At 41.1% G+C, this 24,087-nt stretch overlaps 1 protein-coding gene across 9 annotated transcripts in view; it reads left to right on the top strand.

Moving 5' to 3' along the window:
* Nucleotides 1-838: 838 nt before the first annotated feature.
* Nucleotides 839-24,087, top strand: part of gpatch8 (G patch domain containing 8) — a 28,716-nt gene continuing 5,467 nt past the window's right edge. Inside the window, exons 1-9 of one of the 9 annotated variants that reach the window (XM_053442959.1) lie at nt 1,080-1,139; nt 6,966-7,043; nt 9,022-9,084; nt 11,279-11,297; nt 14,391-14,463; nt 20,686-20,727; nt 23,049-23,116; nt 23,615-23,701; nt 23,852-23,995. In XM_053442959.1, the coding sequence (XP_053298934.1) occupies nt 23,090-23,116; nt 23,615-23,701; nt 23,852-23,995 (258 nt within the window). In that variant the 5' untranslated portion in view covers nt 1,080-1,139; nt 6,966-7,043; nt 9,022-9,084; ... (2 more) ...; nt 20,686-20,727; nt 23,049-23,089. The other 8 variants (XM_053442960.1, XM_053442958.1, XM_053442956.1 and 5 more) reach the window with 8 other exon arrangements.

Genomic DNA, 24,087 nt, shown 5'->3' with positions numbered 1-24,087 from the left:
GGAAATTGGATGAACCCTTAAACAAATCTATCATCCTAACAGAGATCACAATAATGCATTATGTTACAAGGTAAGAAAACGGACAGGTGCCCTGCTAATCATAAGAGTGATACCTTTTTAAGAGTTAGGGTATATTTTTTTAGGAGGTGTGAAAATGTTATGGATAGATTGTCACGTTAGTATTCTACATCAGGACTGTTACTTATACATCTATAACTGATTCTGATTCGGAAAGGGAGTCATTAGCTTGTAGTTATATCATCACTTACTAATAGTGTGATCCTTCAGGCAGACCAAAAGGTAAAATGTGGCTCATGTTTTGAGGTACATTACAACCCATTTAGAAAATATCAGTACAGGTTTGTTGTTAAAGGGAGAACACAAACCAAAATGTAAATGTTCCTGACAGCAACCCAACATGTTAAATTTAATTGCTAACTTTAGTTGATGAATCAGAGTCAGAGTTGATTACCAATTATAGTTGATTCACTGTTTAAGTCATTTCTAAAGCCATATAAAGACATATTGATATTAGTATTGGAACATGAGCTTCAGGGAATAGCACTATCTTCATACATTATATATATTTAACTCCAAACAACTAGTCTTTACCAAACCTATAAATAACGAACAATGGGTTGATAATAGCATTATAGTTCTCCTATGATGAAAAAAAGCATTACAAACGTAAATAATAGCATCAAACTAGGAGGACAAATTTACGTAATAGTGCAGGAATAATACATTTGCTGACACGTTACTTAACTTTGGGCAGGTTTCTATATTAAATCTGTAATTTATCAAGGCACCTCTGCGGGCCCCTTTATTTCAGGGACCACAGGACACTTGCCTCTGGTAATGTCAACCACAGCCATGAACGCATTGATATGTCTGAGCTGAATTCCCACAGGTGACACCGTAACATTCTGCTGGAGACGGTTTAGAGAGAAGTCAGTTGAGTGAATCGGTTGTGAAGTGCGCAGCAGCATAATCTTCATCATCATCATCATCTTCATCACCACCACCGCCACAGAGCTGGTGTCTAGGACGCGGACGGGAGCAGGCAGCGGAGAAGCTGCTGCTGTGTTCAGAAAATGGCCGACAGATTTTCTAGGTTCAACGAACAGCGTGATTTCCAGGTAATGTGCGGTGCAACGTCGAGCATGTACATGGGTCCTCGGCGCGTGCGGGTGTTTCTTCACACGGACTCAGGCGTGACCTCAAACGCCGTCGTGCAATTCGGTGTGGATGTCGCTCGCTAGCACCTGCAAGCTAACGAAGCTAACGCAAGTGCGCTGCGCCTCTGCTGAATTTAACTGCCCTCACGTCTCCGCTGCGTGGTTCATTTCGCTCACACCGCGGGTTATTAACCATAACGCCAGTCCACGTTAACCCGCACATCCATGCGACAGTAAAATACACCCCCGAGACTAATTTGCTTGTTAGTGACCTTGGGAAGCCTGGTTATTTATCAACATATGCTAACGATGGATAGCTAGCTAGCAGGTAGCTAACTTGACTGCATGTTGGGTGATTGCAATGCTAGCCAGAAACGGCTGTATCATGTTGACAACTGGGGCACAGCCACTACGTCTAGTTAGCACGTTTAAATGGACCCAGTTAGCTTCTTGTTGTCATTTTATGTGGTGGTATGATATTATAGTACTTCTAATATCTGGGTTAATAGATATAAAGGACATTTGAGAAAATGTAATTCAGATATCCAAACATGTTCTACGTCACACAATGCCGTTTGTCTCTCTATTGGTGTCAAACTTGTTTGTCGTTTGCTCTCTCTGTTGTTTCGATTTTGAGTTAATAAGCCATCATTGTTTATTTTTTTATGATGCATGTGAAATGATAGGTTCGTAATTTTTAAGCCTCAAAACAATAGTCAGGTGCAGCATAATCCCTGAAAGGGTTTTTAGCTGCTCTGGTCTAAAGCTGTGATGGTCGATAAGTCGATTAAGCGATAATCAAACTGGAATATTTTGATCATGAAATGAAAATGTGCTTTTCTAAAAAAGTGTTTCACTGGATCAATTTAAGTGTTTGTCCTACATGATAACATCTCTGGATGTTGGACTGTTTGTCATACCAAACAGGACATTTGAAGATGTCAACCTAAACTGTAGGAAGGTTTTACTGCCATGACGCACCATGTCGCACCTTATGAATAACCATTGATCGTGATAATGATCGGCGGATTGATCGACAAAGAAAATGATCAATAATTGACACCCTCCTATTACCATTCCACCTGTCACGCTGGCTCTTTTGAATGTACCTTTAAGGGCATGAGAAAACAGAATCCACCATTGAAGCTCTGCAAAATGTAGTGCAGACTCAATGTGAAGCTGATATACGGCTTCAGCAGGTTGAGTTAATCAAATCAAGTGGATATCTTGCAAAGTAACGGTTGTTTCTCAGCCCTATTTGTTTCCCTGGACAGTGTTTCACTGTTGAGCTGCGGGGCACTGACAGTAACACAAAGAGGGGGATTTATTCTAAAAGGACGAACCCTGGAAGATATCCTCTTGAGTTTTTTTAGAGTTAAGCTGGTGCTGTATAGTTGCTACTCATTAACTTTAAATTATGTTTGATGATTTTTGTCCCCCTTCATTTTTAACAATAAAATATTGGCAAGGGCCGCTAGATGGCCACAATGAACAAGAAGGATGATATAAGTTACAAATGCCTTTTTCAGTACATATGTTCATCTTTATGTTGTTTTAGGACAGACTTGGATATTGACCATATGCCTTTAAAAGTACCATCCAGTGGAAACAAAGAAGGCTTCATGATGTAGGATGCTAACACGGTATACTTATTTTGCTAGCTCTTTCAATAAATATGTCACTACTGCAAATTCATTACACTATTTTTGGCAAAACACATTATTTACGGTTATATATTTACAATATGAGTGCCAGAGTTGAATTTAAAGATCCCGCTATGAGCTCTACCACTCTTATCTGTCAACTGAGACCACACCCAGTAAAAGCAAAAAACAACACTACTGGTTAGATGACAAAAGAACCACAAACCCTATTTGAAATTGGTTATTGGGTCATTATGTTTTAATCTGAATAATTTCTAAATCCTGCATATGATGTTTTGAAACAGCCATGCATTACCTGGCAACAGCAATATTTGTTTTATTCATCCGCCTAACAGGATTTGAATTTTTGGGATTTGAATTTGTTGGAGCTTCCCACGTTATTAGCTAACACTCCATCTGGCAGCACAAGTGAGTCACATTGAGTAACAGTTTTACCATCCATGTCTGTATTTTTGATTTATTGTCTTGCTCATTGACATTTCCGTAGAGTGGATTTAATGCCAATACACAAACTTGAACCCCAGGAACTTTAGTGGCCCTGAATGACTGCTTTTTCCCAGTGATCTGTGCAAAAATGTAGATATGTTGTATGAACAGTGACGTTCAGGCTGGGTCATACTAAGGGCTCAGATGACTTATTTGAATAAAAAACACAGATAGGAATGTCTGTCTCCTTCTGTTTTTCTGTTCCCCTATTTTGATAATGACACCAACTTCTATAATTTATGTCGCCACTTATAATATGGGAAGTGTTTCTGAACAAAGAAAGTGAAGCTCTGGTCGGGTTTGAACATTTGTTTGGTTTATAAAATCTTGGGTAGTCGTATGAGATATTTTGGTCACAGATAGCAGTGTAGTATAAAATTTGTACTGAAAATATATTACATTTCCTATATTTGTAGAACTATTACTGTAGCTGTTGGTAAAGATAGCTTATCAGACATGCTGTGAAACTGATGACAAGTTTAGAAATGGGTATAAGGAGCGGTTTGTGTAGTTGTTTTTTCCTCTACGCCCACTGTGTTGATATCCAGTTAGAACTCGGTATTCTGCTGTTTTGTCAGAGAGGGGAATTGCTGTGTGGTCTGAATGAGACTGTTGATGGCAGCTCCAGCACAGTGAAGCTCTGTGAGATCTGATGTGAAGGCATTCATATGCTCAGTATTCAGAAAGTTGCTCTCTTGACTCCATGGACTCAAGCTCGCTGCCAAGCAACAAGGCGTGGGAAACTCCCACAGATGGTCTACCTAATATCCATTGCACAACCAGTCCGACAACTCTGTTGATTTACATTGTTGTTGGAGCTTTAGCATGTGGCTAATCTCGAGCTGCAGACACACACGAGGCAATTTAGGAGCAACCGAACAGTTGGCCAGCAGTGACTCTCTCATTTCCTAATGTGGGGTGTAATGGAGCATCCACTTCCCTGCCGTAGCGTGAAAATCGACTGTGTTGATGCCCAGGAGAGGTCAGAGGGGAGATACTTTTTATGCAGCCTAGATGTGGTGTTTCTGCACCAGAGTCGGGGAGCTGAGGAGGCGAGTAGTAGGGCTGTGCTAAAAAAATCGATATGGCGATATATCGTGACGTCGTCATGCCGATGCACGCATCGATGCAGATGCTACTGTATCGATACGGCATCAAATGCTTTGACGGCCGTCTTGAAAACGAAACTTCACCTATGGTGCAGTGCACAATAATGCCAAAGGGGGCAGCATAGGCAAAAACAGCACACACCTCAACTCAAAACAAGCAAGGAAGAAACACCGGAAAAACTGGCGGAGTTATTGCACGTGAAATGCTTTGCTCGCAGTCTGAATTTGGCCGCTCAACGTGCGCTCGAGACGCCCACTCTTTCTTACTTATTCTCCACTGAGGTGTGGAAGAATGCCAAGGAGCTGTGGACCTTAACTGAAGCGGACCTGGCCTGTGCTGAAGATGAGGCTAAAGCCCTGAAGCCGCTAAAAGCTACAACACTCGTAATGTCCGAAGAACATTATAGCACCGCTGAATGCCCAGATGTGCAACTGCGCTCATGTTCAAGCAACAGACTCGGCACTTACGAGGGAAATTAAAAACACTGTATCCGGGGATCTTGGGAGGAGCTGCGTGAGCGACAGATCCTTTCTGTGCATTGGCTTTTTTTTTTTTTATTGGGATTAGAATGATAATTATTTTATTTTACTTTTAAGATATTTTAATGGCCAGAATTTTAAGTATTTTGAGTGGTGCGATCCCTAAGACTTTGCCCTTGCTGTTATATGGAATAATAAAGAACAACTGTTGTAGTCAATTATGTGCAGGACATGGTCATTATTCAAAAGCAACGTTTATCGTGATAGTATCGTATCGTGGCCTCTGTATCGTGATACGTATCGTATCGTATCGTGAGGTTGTAGGCAATACCCAGCCCTAGCGAGCAGCAGAGAGAATAAGAAGTCATGTGAGGGGGACTGGGCTGATAGCAGTGGTCTAAGCAGAAAGCCAGAAGGAGGACACATGGGAGGAGGGGAGCAGGGCGCCATCGATTTGTTCATAAATAAATTCTTTGTTCTACCCCAGAATCTTCTCCTCTTCTAATCCCTGGCTTTAGTCATACTGACGCAGGGTCCTGTTTCATTTGAATTAATGATGGCCAGTTTGGCATCAAATCACATCATTTTTGTGGGCTGATTTGAGCAGTTGCTTATCTCTGCAAAGCCAGTTTCCCAAGAGAATGTGGCGGGTAAAGCCTCCTGCATGGCCCAGCCCTTATACACATAGTCTTTTCTATCATTTTAAGCTGCATGTTCCCTCCCTTAAGAAAACATAAATACATCTCAATATGTCATAATGATTGTTACATTAAATTAAGCTGCCTGCACTTGTGTGATGGCCAGTTGCTACAAGCAGTAATTTAATAATAGTAATAAAACAGCACAGATGTTTTTTTTAACTTACATTTTTGTGCTTGTGTGAATGTCAGGAGAAAACAAGACTTGCATACATGACCTTCATGTCTCCTTCAGTGCATTAGAGAGGAAGCCATCTGTCTCAGAGCAGAAACAGCTCTATAAACACACTTCTTTTAGTCAGGGGAGCAAGCCCATTACTCACTCTATATCCCACCCAGGGCACAGATTTCACCATAAAGGCTCAGTTACTACAAGTAAAGTTGTGCTTCCGATTCAGACGCCATACAGCCCGGGGAAGTCTTCCTTCTCTGCTGTCACAGCTAGAATAAATTTGCCAAGAAATAAAGTAACTGAAAAACAAAACATGTCAAGTACATTTCCGGTTGTGTCTGTGAAGAAACCAAAACTCTCCAAGACTAAATTTTTATTTTATCAGGAAAACTGAATAAAAGGTAATAATAAGCAAGAAGGGGACACATGGTTCCAGTCAGAGTAATGTATAGGGATGGGCATTCGATTAAATTGTCTTAATCGATCGTCGGGAGAAGTAACGATCGATTTTCGATAAATCATTTGTTTTTTATATTAAAATTCGCACAAACGCTGTGAAAATAGAAAAAACACAGCGTGTTTCCTCAATGAGATCTTTATTACAAGATGGACAACTTTTGTGGCAGTTAAACTTGAAAATATGCGCTGCTGTACTCTTAAGCCCCGATGAGAGGGCAGCAGCTAGATGCTGGGAGCTAGCTGGATTTGACGGTTCTCGACGTCTCAGTCCGGTTGTTGTCACGTCCTCACTCCCGAAACCCCTCACCCAGGCCCGGGTCTGTCCGGGTTCCCTTCCCCGTGGACTGAGGGGCCGAGTGCGGATTAATTCTTAATGATCAATAATCGATCGTCGATTAATTATGCCCATCCCTAGTACTGTATATCTGTTGTATGTACCTTTTGGAGCTTAGCAGCTATGCTGGATTTTATTAGGATATTTCTCTACATATTTGGTATATGTTATGATATAATGTTCATTATATCTTCATATATATATATATATATATATATATATATATATATATATAGATAAAACTGATTGTCTTGCTTGAAAAATCATTGATAAGTGATGCATCAGTCATCCAAATAGGTCCAGATTTTGTGTTTGTTGACCTGCCATTCAAACCAGACTATCTCCCTGTTTTGATTCTAAAATAAGCTTGTGATGTGTCCCTCAGGGTGGAAATCACTTTGACCAGTATGAAGAGGGCCAGCTGGAGCTGGAGCAGGCATCCCTGGACAAGCCCATCGAATCGGTAAGGCTACATCCATCATCCTGAACCATTGGACCAGCTGTGAGAGTGGATATGATTGGTCCAGGGAGGAATAAAAACCACATCTTTTATTTTAGCCCATTCATTCTGTCCATGTAGATGCATCCAGTGTTTTCTTGAACACACTTACCATGTAACCTGTAGAATCACTTGTCTCATGTCTATTAATTCCCTTTTAAAAGTCCCTCCCAATTCCCATGTCCTCTGCCTACTCCATTTCCTGTGTGACAGTTAAAATGATTGTGTATATATGCTAGATCTTAACGTTTTTTTATGTAGAGTTTACAGATATAAATTTTGATATTTTTTTTTCTTTTTGTGTATTAGTCCCATTAGTCATTGTTAGTCATCTTAGCACTGAGATGAGATGACTCTGAAAGCATGACGTGGATAAAGCACTGTCATTAATGGCTGCCATCTAAATACTGGAGCTGGAACAAACTCAAAAAATCCATATTTGATAATGAACAGATTTTATTCTGAATTATTGATACAGCGGCTTTGAGTGAGGTTCAGCATAACAGCCCTCCAGTTTTGTCCTTTTATGGTATGATCCATTACTGCTCTAACTTTTCAACTAAAGATTCATTCCTAGAAATGCATCATAAATAAGAATAAACACATTTGGATTGGAAGTCCGATTGGGTAGAGTTTACAATGTTAGATCTGTTTTGCTTCGGCTCAAATATAAAATCCATGCAGTGCTTATTCCACACCATTCCAGCAAACGACAGCACATATCAGATGGTGTGAATGGCTACATTTGTGTTAGAGTGAGTGTGTGTCTATGTAGCTTTAGAATTCATGTGTTAGTGTTTGTGTCTATAGGACAGTTATCTTATTGTACACAACTTGGGGTGTTCGACATTTCTCTCCTGCAGCGAATCGGCCCCTATTAGCTAAGCAGCAATGACCCGGTTTGTATTTGCACGCTCTGCTTTCTTACTCCCATCTTTAGGGTCCTTGTAACGCTTCTCTTACTATCTTCTCTCTCGCTGTTTCACAACTGTCTCTCTACATCTTTTCTCTCTCTCAAGCTCTTATTTCTCTCTCGCTCCCTCCCTACTACACAGTGATTCGGTGTACAGTACCCTCTGTCATTCTGTGCTGGCATGGTGCTTGTGCAACTGGGACTGCATTTTTCGCTGAAGAGGCACATCAATAATAGCGCAGGCAGCTCTTTTCTTTCTGTCCCTCCAAACTCTCCATCCCCTCTTCTGTCTCTGAAGCACTGTGGTGAGCAGGCCCTAACTCCTTGTACCTCCACAGTGTCGGATTAACCTTTCCTCAACATCAGTCAGTGTGCTCAGTTAGCCAATTGGATACCATCAGTGACCAGGTTTAGATCCAAATATATAGATCCAGTTTTGAACATAAATGTATTAATAATACAGGTTTCTTAATAATTGTCTGTCCAGTCAAGGATCAATAAATTATCAATCATTAAAAACTTGCACGAATAAACAATAACCGTCCTTGACGTTTTGAGATTCTAGAGAACATTTGAGATGATTCTAAACATGAAATTCAATGAAAAGAGCTATAGGCTATGAATCAGTGCAACTGCTGTTTTGGAACGATGAAGTGATTTCCGGTAAAAGAAAATTAAAATTATCTGGATGAAACTTGAATACTCTCAAGATGTGATATCTAATCTGTACATAGATTTGTATATTCACTGTTGCCTGACCATCATCCTCTGCAGTATCTGAGGCATTTCCAATGCTGGTATCAGAACCTTTTTATTACAAACCCTGTATATTGTTTAGTGTTGAATTTCTGTGGCACAACAATTGGGAATTGCTGACCTTGGTCATTTTCCTATTAATTACAGATATATGCTTTTTTTTCATTTTTTATTCTACCACAAGATCATATCTGTAGCCTGAGCATGTGTTTTTCATTGCTAGAATCCAGTGAACCAAGAGCATTAACATTTTATATCCTGGTCGAGTTTTAGGTATGACTCACATGCACACAAGCCTCCAGCCTTGAGTGGGTGGTGGAGAGTGAGAAGAGAAAGGTAGAGATGTGGCCTGCTCAACCGGCTTGAGTGGCTCTTTAACTCCTGCGCTATTATTTGTGGAGGGGCGCTGAGGGCTGCGCTACAGCATCACACAGTTCTTCATCCATCCGGGGTGGAAAAACAGCCAAATCAGAGGTCCTGTCACCTGTTAATTAAACACAGATAGTAATACCTGCACGCCAGATGTTTTCCCCTTGGAAAGCGTAAATTTTATCCTCAAGCAACTAAATGTGAAAATTTGCCCTAAATTATCATTATTAATTTTGGTGAATGCGACACATTCTGTCAGAGAGGTGAATTATGGATATAATCATATCACTAGAAACACAGGACCGTATCTGCCACCTTAGTTTGACCCTAAGGTGGTAGGACTAGTTGCAGTTGTTCACAAGCAACGCATCTCGGAGCTGCTGGTAAATGCTTTTGCCCGGCTTCTCGGAGCCCCTCCTCTGCCAATTATTGTGTGTGATCTATAGGCAGCTAGAGGTCTGTGGTACTTTATTGGGATCTTGTCTCTTTCTCTCTTCCCCCTTTTGGTCTTTGCTCTTTCTCTCTAACATTTTTTTTGCATTGCATGTTTTAACTTGGTAGCATTCAGTTCTCTTTCCTCTCAACACTCTTGTCCTAAATCACTACTACAGTTTTCCCTTCCAAAAGTCATTCCTCCCACGTCTTCTGCCCCCCTTCAAGTCCCCCAAACCCCCGCCCCTTCTCCTCCCTCCTCTTACCTGACCGTGTCTCAGAGCGATATGCAGCGGGCAGCCTCAGAGCCACAGAATGCACACATACACTAATCTAACAAACGTGTATACAGGCCACAGGAAGATTTATTTTTTGGTAGGTTCATCCAAGTTGTGGTAATAACTATTTCTCTCTTATACAGTTAGCGAGGCCAAAAATGTCTTGTTTATCTTAAGTGTATCCGCTGTTACTACATCATGAAGTTTATAGGCTTTAGCATGATAGCCAGACCTTTGACACAGCTGTTAAATGTTAGACTTCTGTCAGCTATTAGTTTAAAAGAAGAACACATTGAAAAGGTCAAACCATCTTGTAAAGGCTTGACCTCTGGATTAAGCACCAGTCCTAATCCAGTGAGCAGCTGGGGTGACAGGTTCAAGGTCATTGTTCAGGACGCTCCAATAAAAACACTAAACAAACCCAAAAAATAACCTCAAGTATTTGTATATAAACCAGTCTGATTGGCTTTAAATTCAGTTAAAACGTACTATCAATGTCTCTCTTTAAAGAAACAGGACACCCCTCAAATTTGGGCTTTTGGGGTCTTTATTTAACTTTGCCAAGCTATCGCTTGAAAATTGGGTCCCCAGCTTTATGAGGTAAGTATGATCTTTAAATTATGTGTAAACTTAACATTAATCCGACTTAAATGCTTCTGTCATTTTACCCAACACTGAGGGCAATCTTTACTCCCCTCACAGGGAAGTAGGAGCTTTCTGTTTTAGAGGTTTGTCATCTGCAAAGAGACAATTGTTTTCATTTAGTCACATCTACAGTGGATGAGACAGTGAAGGAACGTACAACACTGCATGAGTTTATAAGGAGCAGCGGACAGCAGAGCTTGTCCACAACCAGCTCAAGCCAGAAGACATTCCTCAGGGACACGAGAAAGCATGATGAGTAACTGCAGCGGCCCACTTCTTGCAAGACAGATCCCTAAAGAGTCTGTCTCAGTCTTTTCTTTTGTGAAAATCTCATATCTGTTTTGGAGCAACCATCAAGAACAAATACAAAAAAGGTCTGGTTTAGGGTAGTTTAGATTTAGAAAGCTGAACCAGAGAAATTTCAAACACAAATGCCCTTACTTTACACATATAAATGGCTCTATACTCTGAGGTCTCTAGGTGGTGTCCCCTGCATATCCCTTCGTTTACCCATATCTTTTACAGTGCACTGTGCCTATGAAGGCACAATGCACACTTTAAAAACACCTCTTATAGATCTCTTTTGTTTGGATAACATTTTCTATTTTTTTCTTTCTCCTGTATTAACTCTCCATTGGTGGATTTATTGACATGCCTACATTTTCTGTTTGTATACAGTATTATGTTTGTTTAAAAGCAGAGAGAGAGATTTGCATTTTTAAGTAATAGAGAAGCTAGCAGAATTGCAGTTGAAAGCGTTTGGCCGGTTTCTTACGTTGTGTCACGTGTGACTGTTTTTTTGACAGCCCAGTATTTTAAAGCCAGGTTCGTATGGAAATGCCTTCACTCCACTTGCACTGCTGTTGGACTCGCCGTCGTTGCTTTCATCCGTCTGTCTGTCAATTCTTTTGGTGCACTCATCTGTTGTTCAACATGCAGTCTGCGCCTCATCTCCGCCCCCTGACCTTTCCTGAGCCCTTTTGGTCTAATCTATTTATCCAACCTGCCCTTCCTGTTTTTATATTCTTTTTTTAAATCTGTGATAAAATAGATAACATGTAAGCTATTTGGAAGGAGAAACATGTTAAATTTAAGAAAGGGATAATATTCTGAACTTGCAGAGGCTCAGCTTTCACCAATTATTTTGAAGGGGCTGAGCAGGACTACGACTTAGGTTGTGTTTTATTTCCCTCCTTACTCCAAGCTTCATACACCAGCCAATGCTACAAATTAATATAAATGTTCATGTGCAGTGTTGTTGCACCATAATCCTGCAGTAAGGGACAGAGGCATGCCCATTGTCGGTGGGAGGGGAGGCATTCACTGCAGCAAATTCTGCAGTGTTTCGCCACAATGAAGTCAGGGGAAAACACACTTATCCAGCCACAGCCTCTTAATTCTGTATATCTTATGGCATGACCAGAAACTGACAGGCAGGGACAAGTCATAGAGTGATAGCATGATAGTGTAGCTTTCTGTGTCCTAGTTATGGGCTGAGACAGGCTGGCTGTCTCTAGGTCTCTACCCACCATGTCAGCCCCAGCACAGATCCCTCTCTTATCTCGTCCTGCAGAGGAAAGGATCTGACAGCCGCACAGCAAACAATCATGAACTGGAGGGAAAAAATACCAAACCCTAACAGAAACAGGAAGTGAGTCAGTGTAGTCCTTCTCTAGGGTATTAGAGGCAAGCATCAGCTAGATGTTTTGAACCTATTTATTTGAGGCATGATGGTGAAGAATTGCCATTTCATGGTTGTTAAAACTGACATGTTATTTTTCTACCGAATATCTTATATATAATAAGTCAAAGGAAGGCAACAGTTTCCTCTGAAACGCCAAAGGTTCAATCAAACTTTTCCCATCTGAGACCTTGTGGGCGGAGATGCAGTGTGTGCTGTGTGTGTGACAACCACTCCCCTTCACAAGCACTAACCCATACAAGCCCAGCTCACCTTCACCATCCTAGAAACTTACCTTCACTATGGCTCAGCCTGCTCTGTTCTGCCCCATTTTCTGACCTCCTCTTTTGTCAAAGAGAACTAATTAAGCCCTGTTGAGCCATCACCTTCCTCTCTGTGCCTGATCCACCTGAGACTAACAAAGTTGTTTGGTTAGTTTTTTTTTTTAATCCATCCACCGCCCCCAGCCCGCCCCACCCCTCTCTGTGTACCATTCACAGTGCTCTACTAACACCGACGATGCTTTTTGTTAAAACTCTTAACAAAAAGCTGCATGCTGTTTTTTTTTCTGTTTTGTTCCAACCCCCTCACTTGCTGTTTGTGAAAGTGGATGTCAATCTCTTTGTGATTATAAATATCCTTTTTGTTTTGTTTGTATGTTTTTCGTAGAATGCCGCACTCTGGTGAATGTTAGCCAAGCTTGGAATAGTTATAATCACAACAGAAAAAACACTGCTTATTAAGAAATCTCATAGTTTCCTGTTTATTAATGCTTGAGGATGTACTGTAGTGTGTAGTGGTGGGACGGTCTTGCATTTCACATAATGTTTTTTTCTTATTTTTTTGCTGAACCACACTAGTGATATAACAGTCTCAGACATGCACATTGGGCCCCACAGTGTGCTAGGAATTCCTGTTGTGGATGTTCCAACCCTCAAGCCTCTCTGATTCGTTATCAGTTGCCTGGTCTTGTCCTCATTGATAGTGTAGAGTTTGCCCTAACAATCATTAGTATTGTCAGTAAATCAGAACATCTGTGCAGTGGCACACTCTGGGTCCTCTAAAGAACTTGATTTAAAGCTACTGTGAGTGTGCTGCAATTTGTAAAAGCCGACTAGCCTTTAAAATATAGATATTCTGACACCATTTCCCATCCAAATACCAATTCTGCATATCTGGTTATACAGAGTAACAATAAGACACCATTGTATTTACAAAAAACTTTTAGTACATATATATACATTTGCTATTGGAAGGATATCTTTGTGAGTGGTCAAATTAGAAGCTTGCTAACGACATATTTTCTTGATAAGACAGTGTGAACAGGATTGGGAAGAGAATACTGATAACAGACCAGACATGCTGGAGGTGTCCAAGAACATAAACAGCATCTATCTCTAGTACATCTAGTGGGGTTACATGCTCACAATGTCTCCCTAACTTCACCTGCACACCCACATATCCCCCTCACGCGTGCATATTCTATCCACCCTGGGCCTTGTAATGGTAATCCAAGGCCCACTAGCTCCACGTCTGTCTCTTCCTCTTGCTGTATTGTTTTTTTGTGACAGCTGCCTATGTTTCATCGTGCTCCCCTTGTCATGGTTGCGGAATCACAGCAAGCTTGGAATTTCTGGTCTTTGTTTTTGTTAATGCAAGATTTCCATACCTGTTTTGTGTCACTTTTCTTTGTGTACTAAGATCTTGCTCTGTAGTGGTTCATATATGTATGCGTGTGATACATATATTACCCTCTCCTTCCTCCTCCTCTTAACTTCTCAGCTAGTGAATGTGACTTGATGTTTTATCTTTATCATCCCCAAATATAACAGAAATGCTCCCACCCAACTCCTTTGCCTTAAAAAGATTTACAATTAACTGTACTTCCACGGTAGGAGGGTATCCTGTAGTTTACAGGCCACACATAGCCTCATGTATTTATCATAGTGGAAAAACTACTCTTCCTCTCAGTACCCCCCCCTCTCTTATCTCCCTCCCCCACCCACCCCAACTACCACTCCTTGTGCTGGAAGAAACTGATGTTACACGCTGTAGGTGATGTGGATGATGATAATGATGATGGTGATGGTGGTGGTGGTGGTTGTGCTGATGATGATAGCGTGATCTGAGTGTTTTATTTTGTTTTGTGTGTTTGTGTTTTTGACCCGTGCCCACGGGGAAAGCTCATCTTATTATTGGAATATTTTTGGTTTTTTTCCCTCTGTTCTCTCTGCTAGGATAACATTGGACACCGGCTGCTTGAGAAACATGGCTGGAAGTTGGGGCAAGGACTTGGCAAAAGCATGCAGGGTAAGAAATCACTCTTCTGCACACCTATTTTCAAAGTATGCTGGTGGCACTGGGCCACTATGTTATGCAATTCCCCCCCCCCCCCCCCCCCCTCATATTTCCAGGGTTTGTTTTGTACTAGCAACTTTTCTTTTCTCTTTCACATCCTTCCTCTGACCTCTTCCTTTGTGTCTGTTACTGGGTAAAATGGATTATTATTTAAACGAACGTCATTTCAGTTGTTTCTGTTCTGCTCTCGTGCTGCTGTTTTGGAGCTCTGGACGTTTATAAAGGAATAAGCATGGGTAATGGAACCCTGGGGATTGGGAAATGGAAGCAAGGTGTTTATTTATCTTCCTATCATTCACTTAGCTTTCAGCATTTTTTTCTGTAGTGTGTTTTTTTCACTTTTAAATTACAAAATAGTTGTTTAACCAATTTGCGTTGAGAAACAATGGTTCTGAACTTCAATCTGCTCTTGTGCTAGTTTGTTTTCTGGTCTCTTACCTTATCCAGAAATAGAAAGCTGCTTTGAAGCCATTTACTCATTGTAGGTAACTGTGACTGAATGGTCGAGTTGATATTTAGTCGCTGTAAGAGTAAGCAGGCTCAACAGAGCTTTGTGTGTGGGTTTGTCTTGGCTAACGTCAGCACCTCATTAGCTCAACCCTGCTGCGCTCATGGCTCATTGGCTCACAGGCAGTGGTGCAGAGGCCTAGCATGTTTCCACTGAGCTACTTCCTGTATGTTCACTCACTTTCCTTTCATCTATATCTTCATTCCTTTGTCTTTCAATTTTTTTTAACGCACACTCATAGCCTCACCCTTGCCTGTACTCCAGGCTCTAGAGAGGATGATGTATAGCATTGTCAATGCACTGGGTAGGAGTGATATCATCTCTGAAAAGCTCATGAATCCTTGCAGTCTGCTCTGAAGCTTGTTTTTCAACATAATTTCTGGCATTTAGTCTCGTATACCTCATCCAGCATGTCCTTATCTGTCTTCTTGGTCCAACCCATTTTAACAGCAGATCCACCAGTTCCATTTATATAACTCTTACACACTTGTCTCTGACCTCTTCTTCTCTCATGGTGGCGCATTTGCAACTCCTACCCAGTGCATTGTTCTCCATGTAAACCCAGCAGTGACAGCTGTGCTCAATATCAGCATTTTAATGTGAAACAACCACTCAATCTGGAGTCTCCAGTACACACCCAAACTGTAGTCATAGCCTTCAATTTAACACATAGAAGCCCGTGCAGAGCTAGCAAAATAAGTTGCTTGTAGTGGATGGGCAGAGGGGGACATTTAATTATGTGATTGGGGAAATTAATACTCCAGGACAACATAAGGGGAATACAAAGTATGGGATGCATATTTGATCATTTATATCATGTAAAATATGTCATTAATATTGTTTAAATCATTTCCCAGTGTGTTTCCTGGCGCGATACGCTAAAAAAAATTGACCGTGGTATAATTCAATGTCATTCACAACAGTTGATTGACATTTAGGTTTAGCTAATAGGAAGCCCCTATGTTGGTATGTTGCGGACCAACAGGATGAGGCAATGAATGTGGTGGGCGGGGTCAGACACGGAAGTGAGGACCCGAATAATGATGTCAACATTAGTACACAGTTTGTCTCAAAGACATTATTAAGCGAACTCCATAGACTCGACGACGAAACCATCGGTGCAGGGCGTGAAGCGCATCGCAGCCCATGTGAACCGCACAAAGGTTTAACAGGGGAGTGGATAGGAGGTGCCTGGCTTTCCTTGGCGCTTCGGAAATGAAATGAAAGTGTCAATTTGATTTTTTTTTTTTGGAGGGAAATTAATCGTTTAGAATAATCTACGAATCGGTAAAATAGTCTACAGATTAATCGATAGAAAAATAGTTGTTAATGGCAGCCCTACTACAAAATGAGGTTTTCAATTTAAAATATCAGACTACAGTCAACAGTCGGCCTATAAAAGTGGTCAGTGCTCTCCACATTGATTTGACATTCATTTAGTTTACACTTGTGTGCTGCATCTTTGGTCTTTATGTATCTGGTTTGTCCCTTCTGGCGTCCCTAGGCAGCATCGAGGCACATTACTCTGCTGGTCAACAAGAGATTCTGCTCCTCTGCTCTTGTCAAATCACTCACACTTAGAGCTGATCTTTATAAGAACCTGCTGAATTCATATTTATGTTCCTGGATACACAGGGCAACGCTTCTACTGCGACAAAGATTGTGGTTAAAAATTATGCAGCAGTGGGACATCGCTAAAAGAACATGCGTCAGAGAAAATATGAATTGATTATGATCTGTCTCTGCATCGATTCAGAGTCATGCATGTCCGCATTGCGCTGCATCCCAAAAATCTATTAATTTGCCCAAATCTACTAGTCTATATTGCATCATACAATAATATAGATGGTCTTTCAGAGCATTTGGTCCTAATATCTCCTTAATTTAACAGATAAATCTGCACGGTTTTGTTTTACAGTGGTGTGAGTAAATGGCGAATCATAAAATCTGATTTATTTACCACAGTTTGGACATGGTCGTTCAGTTGGGCATTGCTGTAAACCGCTCGTATCTATACTGCTCATATTTGAACCCCACATTTAGACACTAAAATGTTGATTATGTATTGGTGAGCTTCCAGAGACGCACAGATCCGATGACTGGCTGTTAAACTGTGTCGTTGCTGCTCCCGCACCTCTCCCTCATGTGCATATATGGCCTTGCTTCCTTGTGTCATCTCCGAGGTATTCTCAGCTTGACCGTGGCCGGGGACCAGAGTAGACCAGGAAGCTGCTTCATTTGGGCAGTGTGCATGGAGGCTAACAGCACTGCAGAAATTTCTGAGCGTAGCATTCAGTGTCCATCGTTGTTTATTTCCATGTGGCCTTGGACAGCTGAATAGCAATCTGTTTGATGTGATACGAATGTGTGCTTTGTGTGGCTGAGAGAACAAGTTGCAGGAGCTGACTGTGCTTGTTTTTGCCGCTGGCACCACTGACGTGGTTATATAAGCATACTGCTTTGTGGGCAGATGAGACTGCGGCAAAGTGTCCAGTTGTTGTGTAGGAATTAATGACCCGGTGTTGGAACCCACTATCTCTGTTCAAATTTACTAAGGAGATGGCTTGTAGCACAGTTGCACCCTTAAATCTCACTACGTCTGCTGGATAATAATTATCTTGCTTTCCTGTCCTCTTGCCAGAAGAGAAGGTTTTTGAAATCTGAAGTGAAAGCATTGTGTCCCCTTTTTAAGTTTTTCACTGTATTGACTTTGTTCTTATTCTTCTTTTGTCCTTTTTTGCCCCTTTTTTAGGTAAGGTTTGTTGGATCCCTTCTGTATGTCATTATGTGTGTGTGGGTGCGTTTTCTTTCTCCCACTCTGCCGTTGACCTCAATGTAACACCCTTTTACAGTGTACTGTAGGCTATTGGCCTCTGTCAGCTTCTTCCTCTTTGCTGCATAATCACTAAACCTTTATTTCAATCTGTTCGAGAGTAAAATGCTTCGATTTAAACCAAGAACAAAAATCTCTTTTGAATCGAGGTAGATGTAGGAACCCATGATTCCATCAAATCCCTTAGAATCATCATCTCCACGTATTTTAGATTTGTTTTTCCTCTTTGAGTTTCCGTGGCTGCTGTCGGGTATCTGATTGGCTGTAACCACGGCTCAGACTTTGAATGGCTTGCAGAGTAGACACGTTTTTCCCCTGTCTGCTTGTTTGCCTGTTTCTATCACCAAACCTGTTAAACTTGTGTGAATGTGTGTGGTCATTATGTGGGACTGAGACACATATGTGTTTGTGGATGTGTGTGTTTGTTACTGACCGGGCAATAGATTCAACTTACAGGGAAAACCTCACCACCCTCCTACACCCGAAGTCTCTGTCCCCATGGTTACACTCCCATCCTCCCCCTGTTTATTTGCTCCTCCTGCACAGCATGTTTGTCCCAGAGGTGCACAATTGCCTGCCCCAGACTGTCACTCACCTGGGTCTTTAAGCAGTGGTGGAGGTAATGCACTGAACTCCCACTTTCACAGTCCAAACGGCTGCACAGTTCACATTTTTAAGTGTATTTTGGTTAAATATTGCAATGCAGAAACTGCTCTCAGCACTGCTTAAATCTTTGCTTGCTACTTCCTCAGATACATTTTATATGTGTGTTATATGTCCACTTTTTGTGGGGTTAAGCACATCCCCAAACAAGCTTTGTGGCTTTAGGCTAGGTTGGAAATGAAGGTATCTCAGGCAGAATTACTAACTGGTTTGACAAGCGTTTGCAAAGCAAAGAGCTCAAAGCGGGAAAATGGTGGTTGTCCCTAGAGGCACTTATCTTCTCATCTCAATATATTTGACCAAGTTTAAAAAGGCTCAAATGTTTCCCTGTACCACGCACTGTAAAGGTAGAGGTTAGCTTTGATTCACATTTTTTGTTTAATTATGCAACTCCTGTCTTTCGTTATCTGTACGACTTGAAGTACCATCAGTTTTTTTTATCACTCCCTCACCCAGTACAGCTCCTCCAAAAGTTTTTACTTTGCTTTTTTTGGCTCGGCTAAGGTAAAGGGGAAAAAAAAGTAATTAGTAGTGTAACGGACCACGGTTGATCAGTTCGGAATGCATGTGAATTGCAGATTAATGGCAAAGTTTACATATTGTTTTAAAGTACAGTTTGTCACATGTATGGGAGCCTTTAGGCTTCCCAGATACATCTACAGGGACCGGCCCTTAAAAACAGTGTCTTCCACTAAATTGATTCAGTCAGTGGGGGTAGCGCTGGTGCACCTGCACTGCTCACAGTTTGCGCTCTTGTGCAACAGAGGACAAATGACAGTGTACAGACTAGAGAGTAAAAAGAATAGTTCTCTTGTGTGAGAGAACGAAAGTGTATGCCATTTGTGGTTATGCAAACAGCTACAGCTATGACGTCTCACTGCTGGCTGGGCGATATGGGAAAAAATCGTATCATGCTAAATTTTTTCCGCATCACTTGATTTCGATATATATTACGATATAGATCAAATCACTATTTCTGCCATAGCTATTTCAGATGGTAAAAAAGATAAGTGGTATAACCTCTTTGCGGAAACCTTCAACACAATTTCGCAGTGCTTGCTTCTCTGCTTCATGTCGGACTTTAAATACCCAAAATATCTCCACATCACTGAATTCTTCTGACCCTTATTTTCAGCAATGTCGTCGTCTTTTGAGCCTTTGGCTGTGTACGTTAGGGAGTGTTCTTCGGTAACACTGTCGCTCAAGTTTTGGTAAACATTTTCTGTCGGCATTTTCTCTTTTAGCTCACGCCAACTCCGGGCGTGCTGTTGTGCACAGCAGCTGTAGCCAAAACAGTAGCATGTGTGCTGCTGCCAGCTGCTACTCCTACGCTCTATGTTCTGTGCGTTGCGCGGCGCTATTCTCATTATCATTGGCGCTTCGTGTTTTTTGTCAAAACATACATGGAATGAGTTATACCGACGTTGTATCGACCATGTCTTGTTTTTCTATCGAGGAATTGTTATTTCGATAAATATATAACTATTTTTATCGTCTTATCGCCCAGCCCTATGTAGCGATATAAATTGGAAGTTGGCGGACCACCACAGTCTAGATTATAAATGGGGAAATACTGAAGACAAAACAATAATAGGTTATTTTTTATTTACTGTCCTGTTGCAATTTAATATTAAGTATTTTGTTTTAAAACTTGATTTAAACATTGACGCCTTGAGAGTATAACAGTTCTTAAATAAATAAATCAATTTATATTTGTCTCCCTTTTTCTTCCATTAGCAAAAGAAAAAGATCCGATCCTTGACTAAAAACCATGATCTGATCCGAACTGTGAGTTTTGAGCTCTGTTGCACTGCTACTAGTTAAATACATCTGTATTTTGCTTTACTACTACAAGGATATATGACGTTTGGTATACTTTGTAAGGGGTGGTTGTTTGGTTTCCTGGGAGTATACTGTGGTTGAGAGAGAAAGATGATGCCAGGTTTAGGGGCCTGGGCACTGGGACCAGTGGTTGGAAGAGAGTGGTGAGAGGAAATCCCTGTAAGCACTTAGCCCTGAGTAAGGAGATGAGGGGGGTGGGGGGGTGACACACTGAAGCCCCTCTGGTAATAAACGCCCCTTAACCCCACAATCACACTCCCAACCCTACCCTCCCTTCTCTATGTGCCTCAATCTTCCTGCTTAACCAATTGGTGTTTCTTTTTTACAGCGATTTGATCCTGCCCATGTTGTGCTGATGGTAAACTTAGTGGTAAATGTTATTTTATCCCCCAATTGAATTTTCTTTTTCAAATTTCTTTTAATTTCTCCCATTTTCGTTTTTTGTTTTCCTCTCATCAGACCACCAATGCTACATAGGCTTTCAATTCTTTCTGTATTAGTCCTCATTCTGCTGCTTGTATATTATCATGCATATGTATTACTCTTAGAACATTGTCATTTTGTTTGTTTTCAGTTTTTTTTTAAACCTTGTGATTCACACCCTGTGATTTAGATGCACATTGTTTTTGTCTGGTCCCTTTGTTTTCCACTGGAATGGGTAATGTGGAAGTTTTGTCACTGTGTTTTAAAAATTGGTGATAGTTTGGGATGAGTGTAATCGTTCATTAATCTTTTATTATTGGCCTGACTTGTGACTCCTTTCAGGCAGACCGCTGCAGTGGCTGACTAACAGACCAAACCCTGTTTTTGGTCTCACTTCTCTACTGCTGTGAGGCAAATCACATGAACACACATGTCTATCAGTAGATGGTCTTGTGATCTACAAATCACACATCTCCTCACTTCCTTTGAGGAATAAGGCCTCCACAATCATGCAGTCAGTTAGTAAGTGTTAAGCCATAGCAGCTGCCAGACACTGCAGTGGGACTGAGAGTCCAGGCAGGCCACTATATGTTCCAATGCCCATGCATCTATGATTTCAGAATTGGTATGTCATTGGGCTGTGATGACTAAATTATTCAATGAAACCACAGATATTTACCTTAAGTAACATTCTTACCCTTCTCTGTCCAGGAAGGCAAGAATGTGCCTGATAGTGCCCTCATTTGAAGTAATAAATTAAAAGTTTGAAAGCCTTCAAATGCATAAATATTTAATACATTATGCATTTTGTCTCAGGACGTGTTTTGCCTCAAAATATTACTTTGACAGGACAATGAAACATAAAGCCTTAATTGTTAATTTCTAATCACAGCTATTCCATATGCCCAATGGTATACATCGAAAATTGATTCATGGAGAAAAAAAACACCCTAACTTGAATATGTGGAAGGAAAAAAAAACTGAAACCAAACTGAATTGATAATCACTATCAGTAAGATGGATTATTGTATCTGGCTGGCAACAGGAGCAGCAGACTAGTCCAAATTCTTCTTTTATGCCTTTTTGTTTTGAGATTCCCGTGTCTGTCTGTCTGTCCTTCCCTTCCTTCTCCTCCTACCCATATCCATGTTTTACCAGGTAAGTATCCCCCATCCCTTGCACTGTCACCATGGCGATACCTGGCCTGTGACGTCACTCTGCTGTAGTTCAGTGCTTGTGTCCTTTTTTAATTTTACACTTGTCTTTATCTCTGCTTTGTTTGGCTGATTATGAGTGGATTAAGCAGTTCTGTGTCAATCTCCAAAGTAGTTTTGATTTTTTATATATATTTTAATGTTTCATTCTGTTTTTTGTTTTTTTTTGGTTGTCTTTGGTTTGTTTTATTTTCTACAGTTAATTTCCTTCTGATCTAGCTCTTTTCACAGCTTACATAACATAGCTTAAGCAAACAAAGGGAAAAAATCTTAAAGCTCCAGTCTTGATGAGGAAGGGGCTCTGGGACAAGGGGTAACGGATTTGAACCTTGGGACAGTTAAACGGTCTTTCAGGGGTCAGCCAGCCCGCACACAGTGCAGAAAGAGATGATGCAATAGGCCTTAGATAATATTAGGAGGCTTTGTTCCCCCTCACAGAGGATGTCGCAGTGGCACTCGGTGAGCTCAGCTGTGCTGGCAGCTGCTGCCACTGCAACTCCCTTCAGACACACACACACACATGCAAACACACACCACCCACTGCAGTCCTTCAAGCTGTATCGTCCTTGATAAACTTGGCGTTCTGGTTTAACAGGACTGCTGCAATGAACGGGTGGAGGAGGGGTATTGGGCAGAGTAATTATACTGAAAAGATCTACAAACAGATCGGTTTGTAGCTGAATAGCTTATTTCAAGTGAAATTTAACTTTTTCCTGTAAGACATGCAGCCAAACCACCCTGATGCCCTTGACCTCATTTATTTCAACAAGACTACAGTAAAGTGCAGCTAATTTGAATTATTCAAATGCTAATCAGAATCCAGGACGAAACGAGAATGAAACGCATAGGGTAAATTGTTATGTACTTGGTAGCTCCAGTAAGCTGTGAGAATAGCTGGTGTTTGGTTCACTGTAGCTTTCTGGTCTCTTTGCACTTCAAGGCAAAATTCTCTAACCCCAGCACCCTATGCTCTAAAAGCAGGCTGTCTCCGAGCTGACCCTCCGTACCAGCCTCAAAAACTCACGTCGTCCTTTCTCTGTCTCTTCTCCCTCAGGACGCACCGACCCTGTGCCCATTACCCTCAAATATGATGTCATGGGGATGGGACGGATGGAGATGGAGGTGAGATTGCAATATTTTTTAATATGAAAATTTATTCATATTGGTATTAAAGTCTTGAAATTTAAATTGTTTAGACTTGGAGACAAATATTTTGATTGCAGTGTGTGGAGCCTTGACCTTAAAACGCTATTTGAGATAAACAGGATTTGAAACAGAAAACACAGTATGAAAAATGATATAGTAAATATGCATATTGCTCATATCTGTTGCCTCTGAGGTTTCTGGAAGTTCCAGCTCTTGCTTTCAATTAAATAACATTCAAGGGTTTGAACTTCAATGACCAGATGCTCCTACAATCCTTCACACCTTAACTATCATCTATCTGTGTACATCTGAAACTTGAACAATAACTCAAGCAAGACAAACTGGTATTTCGACAGCTACACGTGTTAAAGTTCAGGAAAGACTCACACCATGAGTAAGATGAATGAAGACTGCTGCCGTTAATTGAGAAGGGTTTTGTGTAATGTGTAGTAATTACTCCGTTTGTCCTTTTAGCTGGACTATGCAGAGGACGCCACAGAGAAGAGAAGAGTCCTGGAAGTTGAGAAGGAGGATACAGAGGAGCTGCGGCAAAAATACAAGGTGAGGCCGTTCAGCCTTTTGTCATTCAAGTACAATGCTTGTATGTAAATGTGGAAGGTGACCACTGCAAAGTGACAGTATTCTTTTTTTTTTTTAACTCATTTCAATATTTATTTACTTAATCCCCCCTTTATTTTCCACCTACTTTAGGACCAGGTGGAAAAGGAGAAAGCCATTGCAAAGGCTCTGGAAGACCTGAGAGCCAACTTCTACTGTGAGCTATGTGACAAACAGTACACCAAGCACCAGGAATTTGACAACCACATTAACTCTTATGACCACGCTCACAAGCAGGTACTGTCGACTGTCAATTTGTGTGCTTTTAATGCATCTCTTTTACTCTGAAACATGGTGAGATTCTGACACGCTTTGTTTCTACCTGTCTT

This window comes from Pleuronectes platessa, chromosome 16 (assembly GCF_947347685.1).
Source record: "Pleuronectes platessa chromosome 16, fPlePla1.1, whole genome shotgun sequence".
Taxonomy (NCBI): domain Eukaryota; kingdom Metazoa; phylum Chordata; class Actinopteri; order Pleuronectiformes; family Pleuronectidae; genus Pleuronectes; species Pleuronectes platessa.
Note: the sequence above shows the minus strand (reverse complement) of the source record. Positions and strands in the feature narration are given on the sequence as shown.